At 29.9% G+C, this 14,017-nt stretch overlaps 1 protein-coding gene across 1 annotated transcript in view; it reads left to right on the forward strand.

The window, feature by feature from the left end:
- LOC147064175 (fatty acid hydroxylase domain-containing protein 2) overlaps positions 1-9,984 on the forward strand; it is a 34,178-nt gene extending 24,194 nt beyond the window's left edge. The window contains exons 5-7 of the mRNA XM_085958794.1: positions 1,500-1,681; positions 2,622-2,894; positions 8,626-9,984. Coding sequence (XP_085814920.1) covers positions 1,500-1,681; positions 2,622-2,894; positions 8,626-8,791 — 621 coding nt within the window. The 3' untranslated portion in view covers positions 8,792-9,984. The remainder of the gene's footprint in view (positions 1-1,499; positions 1,682-2,621; positions 2,895-8,625) is intronic.
- Positions 9,985-14,017: the final 4,033 nt, after the last annotated feature.

Here is a 14,017-nt window from a genome sequence, read left to right on the forward strand (position 1 = left end):
GTCAGACGAAATATTAGAGAATTTGTGTTTTATAAGTTCATGTGCACATCAGTAAACTATTTTTTTATTGAAAATGATCCTACATTGTAGTATTATTATATAATATATTATTATGCTGTAAAAGTTACAATGTTTACCTTTTTATCAAAAAATGCATCAAAGTGAAAGAAATTTTATATAATTTTTATTCATTAATCATCCCAACAGAACTGTCCATGACCACATTCTATTACACAATCATAATTGTATACACAAAAGACACTAAACTTTATTTTATTGTGTCCCAAACTGTACTTAGTACAGACTTAGGGCCATTTTGAAAAAAAAGTCAGTTTTTGAATGAATTTTTTTGGAGTTTTACTATACTTTTTAAAGTTATTTATATACTATGTTTTCGAGTCTTTGAATTTTCTATAAAATTGCCAAACATTATAGTACCGAAAAGTTAAGAAGTAAAGTGCAAATCACAAAAATATGATTATCTCAAAATCAGATTTTTAGACTTAGGCCGGTTTGGAATGTCACTCTTCAATTATGTTTGTCTATGACTGAACTAATCTAAATAATTATCACGAGATACAATTATTTGTTATTTTTAAAAACCATTAATAATTATATCTGATTGAACCCAATAGACATTATTTCCTAAAATCATCTTATTTATTTATTATTTGCTTAAAGCGGCAGGCATAGACAATAAACTTTGCAAAAAGAGTTGGAAGCGGGTCTCCGAGCACTTCCGAAACGCGACAAAATTTGTAGACTTGCTTGAAGAGATGAGTCATCATAAGTATAGAAAACAATTTTCGATTATGTTGTCAATAATCGTCATTCAAAGAACAAAAACAAATGTCGCTACTCGCTTGTAATTTATTGTTTGATTCTAAACTTGACTAATCTAAACAGTCGGGCCAATCTACATTCAAATTAACATCATAGATGACTCTTAATATTTTAAAATATTCCATATATGTATTTAAATTTGAAATAAATACTTGAAGATATAGTTTTCTCAGAAGGTAGGCTTTATGTATATACTGGTATATACTCACGCTATCATATCGCAGTTTGTCTAAATATATACTGAAAGTGATTCAGATGTACATATTGTGTAGGTGTCCAATCTTTTGACTTCGTTGGGCAACAATAAGTGAAGTGAATGAGTGTTTGATTTTCAAAGAAAAGGACAAAACAGATTTTCAGAATAAAATAAATCTAAGGTGCCATGCTCAAATAAATGAATATCCTCTCGAATAATGGAAGGAGGCTGTACATTTATTTGAGCCGTATTACAGCACAGTTCTTTTCATCTCATTTTGATCTAATAAGTAAATATATAATATTATTCCAATAGATATGAAGCCATAATATAGTATAATGAAAATAGATTTTTGTCCATCCAATAATGGAAACCACTGGACGCCATTGGTGCCAATATGTTCCATCTCATAATAGATAATACATATAAATTATTTTTTGTACTTATTTTGTTGTTCTAGGCAATATTGTTGGTGCTCTTCAATCAAATTGTAGTCACTTTACCATTAACCTATGTGCTGTTTAAAATATTCGGCCACCTCACCTTTCCAAACGTACGTGAGTTGCCGACATTCCACTGGGTGTTGGTGCAACTTGCCCTGCTCATTTTAATTGAAGAGATAGGATTCTACTATTCGCATAGGTGAGATTCGTTTTCATTGTATTTTTGGTAATATTATGTGGACATTTGAAACACAGGCATATTAACAAGCCATTTGCCAAATCTATTGGATTCAGATGCTGGATTCAAACCCGTGACTTGGCACCAAAAAAGCTTTGTTCTTAATCTAACACATTAAAGGATTAAAGAAACATGTCGGCCGTGTTTAGGAAAAAGGGCGTAACCCACACAGATAAAATTTTACAGGAGCGGCAAAAAACGTTTTTTGAATGATTTTGGTTCAATATTAATAAAAAAAATAGGCACATACATTGGATGCATGATTGATGATTTGGTGTAATATCTTTTCATCTACTAATAATTAAAGAAGTTATTACAGAAAATTATTAAAGCCTAAATTTAGATGAAAAATCGGCATTTGCGGCTTACTTTCTTTTTACAGAAGGTGTATTTGGTTGTTAACATTGTTAATATCTAATAAAAGCACTTTTAGAAAAATCGAGGGCTACGCCCTTTTTCCTAAACACAGTCGATATGTTTTTGTCAGATGCGGGGTTTGACCCCCCCCACACATGACTTCAGACACCAGAGACACTAAACATTTTCAGTGACGTCCTATGTATTTTGTATTCGAAATCTTATGTTTCTGTATAAATCATGTTTTTTGTTTTCAAAATTTTATTTTACTGTATGAAATTTTACTTGTTTTTTTTTATTATTATTATATATTCTGTTCTTCTCTCTTCTGAGAATAATATTTGTTATAATGTAAATCTCATGTTGTGAACGTCTTGAATTTAGATTTGTTATGTCCACAATGTTTTGCTTTGTTAAATAAATAAATTTTGCAAATCTGTCTGAATCAAATTCATCCTGTGTAATCCATATGCACTAGAATAAATCGCATTGAAGGTCAAATTATTCGACTGTATTACAATGTATATTTTTTTTTCATTTTCAGGTTACTTCACAACAAATTCTTTTACAAATACATTCATAAAAAGCACCACGAATGGACTTCGCCGATTGCGATCACCTCCGTGTATTGCCATCCCATCGAGCACATATTCTCGAATCTTCTGCCACCCATTGGAGGAGTGATGCTTTTGAATTGCCACGTGGCGACTGCCTGGCTTTGGCTGTCAATAGTGGTAATGTCGACGCTGAGCTCGCATTCTGGGTATCACTTACCATTCTTCCCAAGTGCGGAATCCCACGACTTTCATCATCTGAAGTAAGTTCCCCTTAGCATATAGGTACCTACCTACTGATATTGTATTTTTATACAGATCATTAAAATGTTAATCCTAATGGAAAGAGTGCCTTGAAATAATAAAAACATCCATCCATAAAAGTTCATAATATATCAGTTGTACATCTTTTATGTAACTTTTATGATTTCATAGATTTCAGAAGCACGTTAGATATTTATTTTTATCTACACATTCTTCATGGAATAATACACAGTATTACATTGATTATAAGACGTATGATTTTTCCTAAATAATGCATCTCTGAATTCAGGACATATATTATAATTAAACACCGGCCAGCTCACGTTTTTAACCGTCAACCCATAAAAAAATACATTAAAATGGTGGACGAATCCAATATCCTAAGGAGACTTTTGCCCAAATGATTCTTAGTATGGATTTCTACAATTTGTCAGTTGTTTTTTATGCCAGCTCAGGTGCGAAGGTACTTATCATAATTATCTTGCGAAAATAATTTTAGCTGAGCGGCGTATTGCAAATAATTAATAATAATATGAACCAATTAAGATTCTCGAGTTACCGCTTTTATTGTTCTTTTTATCGCAGCAAATTTATTGTAAGCAATAGTGAACCATTTTATACAATGCGTATAAAAATACATGTTTTAATAATTATATTTCTAAGAACTTTTTCGTAGGTACGTACAACTACTATGCATACAAATACCAATGTATACAATTAATTGATACCTACAAATATTGAAAGTTTTTGTGCGTGGACCTTGAAATATTCTAAAAGTATCATATTGATACCATTACCAAGTATGTGTATAGTATCAAAACAATAGGTTTTCTGGAAATATTCGTTTGAATAATTATTATATAAGTAATTATAATATATTATGTTATATATATTGTGTATTGCGTCAGCCGTAATTGCATTCTTCTAAAGGTTTTGCACTTATGTTCATTATAAATATTACGTTAATACATTTAGATTTAGAATATTACAGAGCTACTAATCCGCAATGCCACACATTTTACTACTTACCGTGATTAAATTAGTTATAAAACCTTAAGTAGATAAAATGTAGGTTACCGTTAATTTAAAAAAAAGTCACCGCCCGTCCCATTTAAGGTTACATGTAAATTGTACGTAATGCATTTCACCGTGGCACAGTTTGCGCTGAGCTTTCTATCGGAAAGAGATGACCGTATACTATAAGATAAGGTATCCAATTTTATTAGATTCAATATGAATATTAATTCAATTATCATAGCCGATTGTGGCAAAATTCATAAATTCAATAATGAAAACCTAACCTAACAAAAAATTATCCAGTAATCGGCTATTTCCAAAATTTGTTTGCCACTGGCTTCCTGTAAACCGATAAGAACCGTGTTTTATTTGGACATGAATTTTATCTCAGTACTATACGACCTAAAGAGGTTGAACAGTCTTTAATATACGACCATATATTATTTATTACCCATACAATATTTCGGATACGGCGAACTGTGTATGTACCTACAGATTTCCAGACACGCCCATTTATTCATGTATTTAGGTATTATTATTTGATTTAAATGCACATAAAGAGTAAAAAAAACTATTCATGATATAAAACGACAGGTACCTAGACACATATTACTTTAATAAACACTTAATATGAAAGTTTTAATTTTTTTTCAACTTTTGTAATTTTGATATACTTACAACATATTTTATCGTAACAGACATTTTCAATTGAATAACACAATAATAACGAAATATATGTGCATATTGTTGCGTACATAAAAATTAACTTTAATAAAAAACTAACTGGTTGGTGATATTTGTACTTATTTATTAAATGACTGATTTATATAGATAAGTACGTTATGAGATGGGGTAACTTTATCACTGAAAAATTTGCTATGGCTAAAATTCATCAACTGTAGGTGTCAAAAAAGGTTCTCTATCGATGACAAATTTTGAATTGCTTGTGATCGCTTCATAAATGAAGGAAGTGAACAACTTTAAAATGAATTATTTTCAATACAATATTATTTATCATCATCAGCTGTGGTATACACCAATATAGTATATATTTTTTATCGAAATACAAGATTTTGTACACACGGCGGCTGATGTAGCGTAGCCATCTATGAAACTGTGGGTTGCGGGTTCAATCCGGCAGATGGGAAAAATAGTGCATATTGTTTTTTCAGCGTGTACCTACTCGATCTACTGAATGAAGTTAGTGGGTTGGGCGAATGACTAAATAATAATTATTCCTCGTAAAGAATGGTACGTTAATAGGTGGGTATAACTTGCACTTCGTAGAGATATATGTTTTCAAATTAGGACTGAAAATTGTATCCATCTAACTATCATTATTTTATGTATGCGTATTGTTCTTAAATCAGTTGTTTAAGACAATTCAGTGGCGTAACAGAATATAGAAAGCTCCATAAAGACAATGTTTTACTTAACTCCCTTTTTATTTAAAGGATATTGTGTACATATATAATTATTAATCCACGACGTTCACAAATGATATGTTATTTAAATAAGAGTAAGTGAAGCAATTTATAAGAATACCTAATAAAAAGCAACATGTATACGTCTCTAGTCAGAGTATTGATAAGTCGCGCAGCCCTTGTTATCGGTAGGTACTTGAAGTGATATAATATATAATAAGTTAATAAGTAAGGAATTCAAAGATATAATATTACACACCTATGTATAAGTAAGTAGATATTTAATATACAACAAATAAATATACGAAATGTACAATAAGAGCTTTAGAAAATTATAAATCATCCAATTAACTATTTTTTTAGTCAACGAATAATTCACAAGATTTGACAATGTAACATTTTTAATTGAAGATAGCTACATAGTTTGAAAGCACATCAAAGAAAACTGAAAAGATCTTATTAAAAAATAATACGATGCCCAGCAGGATACAAACCTGCGCCCACTGGATTCGCGCCAATGTGCTCTGCCAACTAAGCTACCTGCGTTATATTCAATTGCGATGTAAATCATTCATCACAAATATATTCAGCTAAGCTGAAATTTAAGAGATACATCCCTCCACAGCTATTATGTATTTTCATATGATACATTTATTTTAAATATGTTAACATATTATTATAAATATTATTAGCTACCGCAATAGGAAATTTTGTTGAATAAATTCATATGAATAGTCTGTAGGTAGATACAAGTTTGACATACTGTCCACGCATTATGATGACGAAGAGTTTTGATTCTTGGAGTAAAACATGCAGAGTTGTTCGAGGTAGATTGTAGATTTACCCAAGGGCCAAAACATCCTCCATGCAAATAACATCATATTAAATAATAGTAATTTGGTTTGCAAAATTACTTAGTGTTTTATCAAAATCTATTGTGATATTTCAGCCAAAATACATAGTACAGTGCACAAAATGTAGAATCGAGTGCGATGATGGCATCGCATGCACAAGTAAAATCACTGCCATTTGAATTCACACATTCAGTTCGGATGCGATGATCTCTGGAAGTTCTCACATACTTGTTATTTTTTTGTCCGCCATAGATCACATTAAATAGTTAATGAACTACTGTGACTGTATTCTTCAATAATTTGTCTAAATAAGTAGGTACTAAGCTATACTAATACCATCGCTTCTACATAATGAAAGTTCCTCGGTATTCATAAAGATACTATAACAATAATATTTATTTCATAATAATTCAATGTACCTACTACATCGTACACCTTATTTTTCTGAAAAACATAGGTTCCATAAATTATTAACGCATTTTTTAATTAAAAAATGTTTTAATATTAGAGTCCGTCCCCAAAAAAAAGAACTCCGGCTGGCCGGAGTCTAATTATAATCAATGGCGTCTTACAAACCGCTGTTAAAAACAATAATTTATGGGATAACAAACAGATCAACAACCCTGAATCCAAAATAATTGGAAACTGAACCTGAACAGGTTTCTGACTTTGGATGATGATATTACAGATTGTCATTGTATAAGTGTCAGCTTTATAATAAAGTTTTTTTTATTTGCATTAATTTTATTAATGGCATTAAAAATAAGGTTCTATCTTATAATCGATGCAAAAAGGTATCTCATTTTTTCATTATTCCATCATTATTTCAATACAATATGTATTCGTTTTATTAACCTTTTCTATGCCTGACAATATTAATTACTATGGCAGTATCTGACAGGCCGTAGATTTTTTAGGAAATATGTTGAACGTATACCATAAAATACCGAATAAATACAAAATGTATCGTTTGTACCTCCAGTTGCACAAATATCACATTAAAAAATTTTACAAAACGTCAGGGTAGTCACAAAACTTTGCACAAAGTTTTTCGTGTCCAGCAGTAAGGAAAATCCTCTCCAAGAAATCTTCGCACAGATGTTCTTCCATTTTGAGGGGGAAAAATCAGAAGTTTACGACAAAAAGTAAAAAATAATGTTCAAAGACTGCAAACACTTCACTTATTATAATTTTATTATTATGACTCGATCATATAAAAATATTCACAAAAAAACTTAAGGGCGGGACGTGCGCCGCGTAGGTCAAAATGTAGATTTTATGCTATTTTGAAAGCATGATCCTGGACGTTCCTTAAACGTTGTAGATAATCTATTTGTATAATTTTGAAGCCTTATTATCCTTTATATTTATTTTAAACAATTGATGACTGCATAAAGTATTTTTATTACATAAAATAGTATTCTTTTAAACCTCTCGATCTAATGTTTTAGAATATAGTCATATTTCAGTACATCCATGTGCAGTGGTGTTAAAATTTTTCAGTTTTATTAATTTTTAAAAGCATTAGTAAAATTTATGTTGACATTATTATAGTGAAATATTTACGATAAAAAATTATATTGATAATCTCTGTGATCCCAAATTTGACAAGAAGTAGGCATTTTATTATTCAAAAAATGGGCAAGATTAACACATTTGAAGATAATTCTAAAGATACTGATTCAAATGTGATAAACATTCTACGAATAATGTTTGCTTTATAATAATTATTGACCTAAGAATAAGATAGTATTTTTTTGAAATACGCCATTTTTATTGGCAATTCCCAGTGCCTAAGCTACAACATACGGCCGTAGCCATAAATTTACACATAAGTGTATCATATCACATATTAAGTGGCTTGGTATTTTATAATTATTCAAACAGATGTGTTTAGATTATACAAATCAATCGACAGTGGCTAGTAATTTGAGTTTAAAGTCTGACGAGATAACTCGCGAAATTTGTATGTGCCTGTTGATCACAACCACATAGAGCGAGAAAACTCGCTGAAGGCGTTGAACCGGTTAACAATCGACTTGTCAATCTTTTTCATATAAAATCTTACCAGCAAAGATATAATATTATGTCTTATTGTTCTGATACAGGAATCCTAAAATATCCTCAAATTTATTCTGATCTTAATCATGATATCTACTAAAGTTCTTCTACATAAATGCTAGTCCAATCAAAATTCTCCTTTTTCGAGTATTTATCGTATTGAAATATTATTTTGAAAGCTCATTTTATGTGGAAAATTGTTATGTACTGATATTATTGTAGAAAATTCAAGAACTGATTTTTTATTTTTGGGGCATTAGACAATATAAAAAAAATGGGATATAGCAAACAATAATTTATAAGGGTATTTTTAAAATCACTCAGAGATAAAAAATAATTATTGGTGTGTTTTACAAATTTTCTATCATTTCCAGATTCAACCAATGCTTCGGAGTACTGGGTGTGCTGGATAAACTGCACGGGACGGACAACGTATTCAGGCAGTCCAAAGCCTTCCCGAGGCACATCATGATCGGCCTCTCTTCCGCCAGAGAATTATACCCTGATGACGAGAAAGCGGCTTGCAAAGCAAAATCATAGCTCGCAGTGAAGATTTGAAGTCAATTATCCTGGAAATATTCATTCTCGGTACCTAATTCGATGCACAAAGATGGAATGAGTGAATTAATATTCTCGAGTGATTCAGATAATTACGTAAAATAATACCTAAGAATTTTTTACTTTTATAAAACGATGATCAATAGAGGAACGATGTGCCTGAAATTATACTTGTAATATATTTTCAAAAGAATGACTGTTACATTTAAAACAATAATAATGTCATAATATAATTAATATTCGTAAATTTAAATTACACATTTTTTTTACTTGGTTTATTAAATTTCTACTGGAACAAGAAATATTTTTGAAACTAAAAACAGGCATCACGATAAGGCGAAATGTAATAATATTTATATTTGATGTATTGACATATTGCATCCTTCATCAATACATATTGTTATATCTTTAGTTTATTAAAGATTTTTTAATTGTTTGCTTTGTTATTTTCTTTAAAAAAAGAGATAACTATTCATTATTATCATTATTTATACCCATACCTTCGACTGAAACTTCCTCGGCGAAATATCAATTTAAAGTTAAACTAATTTTTCAATATTATATTTTTCTGCTGACCTGTAGAATTTCGGTGCGTGTCTCAGACATTGATTTTCAATAATTTTCCAAAATATTAAATTAAAACTAGTTTTTCTAATGCTCGGATGAATGTAGCTCCTAAATGTGTATTCATTACAATATAATATTCTATTTTGTACTGTGAGTCGAATGAAATCAAAATGATTAATTATCATTCTTAATATTCAGTAGTGAATGAATATTCATCGTGAAGGTATTAGGTTATTTAGTTTTCTATGTGGATCACATTTTCCTAATGAATGAGTTTTTTTTAAGTAAGCATCACCTTATGTAAAGAGATTTACTGGACAAAAATTAACAATATTATATACAGTCGAACTCGGTTATTACGATCTCGGATATAATGAGGAAACATTCGTTGACATTTTGGTTTATGATTTTCTCCATACATTTATTCACTGTTTTAACGAGCAACTTATCGGATATACCGAGCTAAAATACTGTTAATGTGTCAATCGTTTAAAAACATTTCGACACTAAGAAATAAAATAAATCCTATCGGACAGGATGCCGCCGGGGACAGATTACGTTTATGACATTAGTTAAGTGTCTAATTGCTGTTTTCGCCGACAATAATGAAAAAGTATCCACGCACATGGTTGAAAAATCCAAGGCTTGTGAAGTCCGTAGGTACCTACCAGTGTTCATTACAATAAACAACTTCTTTTGTAGTTTATGAAGGCCATGCTTGTTTCGGGGATTTTGACAATGGTTTTCAGATTTTTTATTTTTAACTTTTTTTGTTATGTGACTGCTCATTTAAAAATACCTATTCTCTGATATAACGAGTACCACATATAACGAGCAAATTCAGTCGGTCCCATCTTCCTCGTAATAACCAAGTTCGACTGTACTAAGATTTGATGATTTATTTATAACATTAAATGTATCCTTTATTATATTGTGTGTTAGGTACATAAAATTTCTATAACCAGTTTGAATAATTATTAAATAATGTTAAAGTGAATTTTACAAAGAACAGTACCTATTATTTATTTTATTTCAAATGGACTTAATGCAATATTTATTCTTTCCAAGAAATTCAGAGTGCGATGCAGATGTTATAAGCGTAAGTACAAAAGTGACATTTAAAGTTGCGGTGCCTCCTATATCCATAATATACAGATGTAAGTTTATGGTAAATCTAGAAAAGGAAGTGGGTCACTGACTGATGTCAAAATAAAAACGGTATGCAAAAAATAATTTATTCATACCAGCGAATGTGAAATAAATGGTTTTGAATAATTTTGATGGAGTGTTTTCCATTTTCAATGTCACCGTGTGTCAATACCAAAGATGAAAATGTCAATAATGAATGACATTTAATGGTACCACAGTGTGTGCATTTATTCTTTTAAGGATAAAAAAATGATAACACAACCATAAAATCGTGTAAAGTGTTTTTTAAATTAACTGTGAATTTATAATATTCAATTTATATTGTAAATTTTTCATAATTTTGCCATTATTTATTAATTAAAAAATATTTAATCAAATTCAAATCCAAAATTATATGGTACAAGTTACAATAGAAAAGTGGGACAAAGCCAAATAAGTATCGTTTAATAATAGACTGACTACATGCGTCTAACTGAGTCGTGCCTAACTGGCGACTCTGAATGGTGTTTAAACTAAGGGTAACTCCCTTATCCAAGAAATCTCTGTATCGCGCTCTTAATGTTTAATATTATTTATGAAGATAATATTAGAGTGGACTATATGCAATAATTATTATTAAATGGTAAGGACTCTTTTTAAATTCTGGTATTAGTCATAGCCTGGTAATTTGATAACCTAAACTAAAGTTGTGATAGGTATTGAAAACTTTTGTGATAATAGCTATAGGTAAAATGCATTAAATGCACTTTAAAGATTGACATGAAGTGTTATCAAAACATGTGATAAACAGGAAAAACCTTAAGAGTTTAAACATGAAGCAATGAGCGTGTTTATTATAATAACGGTTGTCTTTGTGTTTCAATCAACATTCAATTATATATATTATGCAATAACAAAATTCCATGTGTCTAGATACGTTTAGTGGAGTAATAAACATTTATATTATTATGGTTATACATACATAGTATACAAATATATATTATGTTTTAATTAAAGTGGATTTCATAGTTTATAATAATAATATTCATCATGTTCTTTTATTAGCAAGCGTGTAATCTTTTATATGAACCAATTTGTGATTTTGCACATGGCTTTAAGATGGATTTGTTAAATATATATTTTGTTAATTTGAGCTATTCGGTTATTAAGTAGGATATATATATATAAATGTAATACATTTTGATAACACAATAAAAGAATTTATACCTAATTGATCTTTTTATTTCTGGTATTACTTAGCTCAGTGGTTTCCAAACTTTATGTTACTACGCAATCAAATCTTGGCGCCTCTCTCCCTTTATTTCATTAAATAATACAGACACCATTCTAAATAGTCAACAATGTGCTAATACAAAAATGGAAAAAAAATATAAAAATAAACAAGGTTTTACTACTTATATTACATTAATTTGTTTTCATGCGATGAATGTGCTTTTTTACTACCACAATCAATTTCAACGGTACTTATGAGTGTACACCGCATGTGTAGTGTATTTAATTGTCCGATCTTTACAAATGTATTGTGCCCATAATGTTATAGTATTAATATGCCTTTAATGATAATGTTGTAATAATAAACCCACTCTGCGCGTTAACAAAAGTTCTGTGTTTTCTTAATGTTTACTGAAAAATAACCATGTGGTCCACGGTCAGCGAATCTCTCATGAAGACTCCTGAACCCCAAATCAGAGGTAACCCTATTAGACCTATTTATTAGGAATCATTGTTAGCAAATCACTTCTGTGATCTCTACACACTGAAAAAATACAATTTATGATTTAGAGGGGCTGTCACGTTGTGGATACGTACCTATACGTAATTTGAGAGTAGGTAAATTCCCACCGATAGAAGAGGAAGCAAGATCGATTCTCTTTCACACAAACCCCCACCCTGCGGCCGGAGCTGATACCTACTTGTACTTTGGCGGACAGGAGGGTTGCACCTTTATCGATCTCGTTCACTTTTACCCTGACTTCTCAACTGGATGGATCTTTCAACTTAACCTACTTTTTGTACATGGCCGGACGGACGCCGGCCACATAAAAATCAGTTTTTCTTTCACTTTTATTGAACTTTTATTAGCATTAATTTCCAAAATTCAGTGTCTACAATTTGAAGGGATGCAGAGCAGATGAGTACCCTATTATTTTTACTTTTAATGTTTTTTGTAGAATAGCATGTCTTCGCATAAAAAAGATCACCGAGTCTCCTTAATAATTTCATATCTCTATAATTATACTTGTCAAAATAAATTCTATGTTTTTTAGACTATAATAAACAATTATTGTTATCTCTAAATCTAGTGTTTTCTTTATTTATATGCTATTTCATTATGTAAACACTTAGGAAGCACTTGGCGCCCTTTTTATCAGTAAATTTTATCATACACTTACAAGTCTCTTTTATACGTAGTTCTCTTAGTCCATTTAAATTCCTTTTTTTATTATATTCTATAGATGCTAGTTCTCTGATAATCGCATACATTTGTCAGCGCGATCTCATGGCCCTGAATAGTTCAATTATCCGATTTTACTATTTACGCTTAAATCTAATCATGCTCTACCTTTAACCTGCAATTTCTCCAATTTATATTTTTATTCACACATTCTCTCCTCTATTTTATTCACATATTTATAATCCATTTAATCGCATATCACAGGGCATTCAGTCCATTACTCCACGTTTATTGTATTATGTATTAGGTAGTTAATCTTAAATTAATCGGTCTAATTAGGCAAGTAATGATGAAGGAAATGGAAGGAATAAAATACGATCGTCGAATAATATATTTATTGAAATAACAGATAGGTGTAAACATATAACATAACCTAGTAACATAATATTTAAATTGATACCACATTTTAACAAAGTTGTTAGCACTCTATGTCATGACAGTTATAGTTATTAAATATTTACATTATAGTAGTAGGTATTGCTTTTCATTATAAAAATTATAGAAGTATAAACTAAACCATGGTATGTATACATTATTTCAAGTAAATTTCTTCTTGCAGTTGATAATGCCAAGCATAGATGTATCTAGTGTACATTTATTAGTACATACATCATATACTTTATGGTATTCCATAAAGTTGAAGATTGGCTAACATTGGGATTATAAAAATATATTGTTGATAATGTTCAGTGTCTGTCTATAAAATGAACACAATAATATGAACTCTGGCTAAAAGCAAATGGAAACATTTTTGACTTATTTATAATAAATAGATTTACTATAATATATTGAATATTCATTATTAAAATTTACCTATTTTAAAAATATCACATAGGTTTTCAGATAGAAAATTTTTGAAGATTTCAAACATTTTAAGGCACATTGTTTTTATTAGGTACATCATAAAAAAGATTATAGTTTGTCGATAACTAAATAATTCCGAAACCATTGTTCGACATTATTTTAATAATAGTAACACGACAAGATTAAGGAATATTTTAAACAAAAGTAATTATTTCTGTTACTAATTGAATATT

The sequence above is a fragment of the Rhyacophila brunnea genome, unplaced genomic scaffold, assembly GCF_057557595.1.
Source record: "Rhyacophila brunnea isolate RB1 unplaced genomic scaffold, BYU_Rbru_1.0 scaffold_8, whole genome shotgun sequence".
Lineage (NCBI taxonomy): Eukaryota > Metazoa > Arthropoda > Insecta > Trichoptera > Rhyacophilidae > Rhyacophila > Rhyacophila brunnea.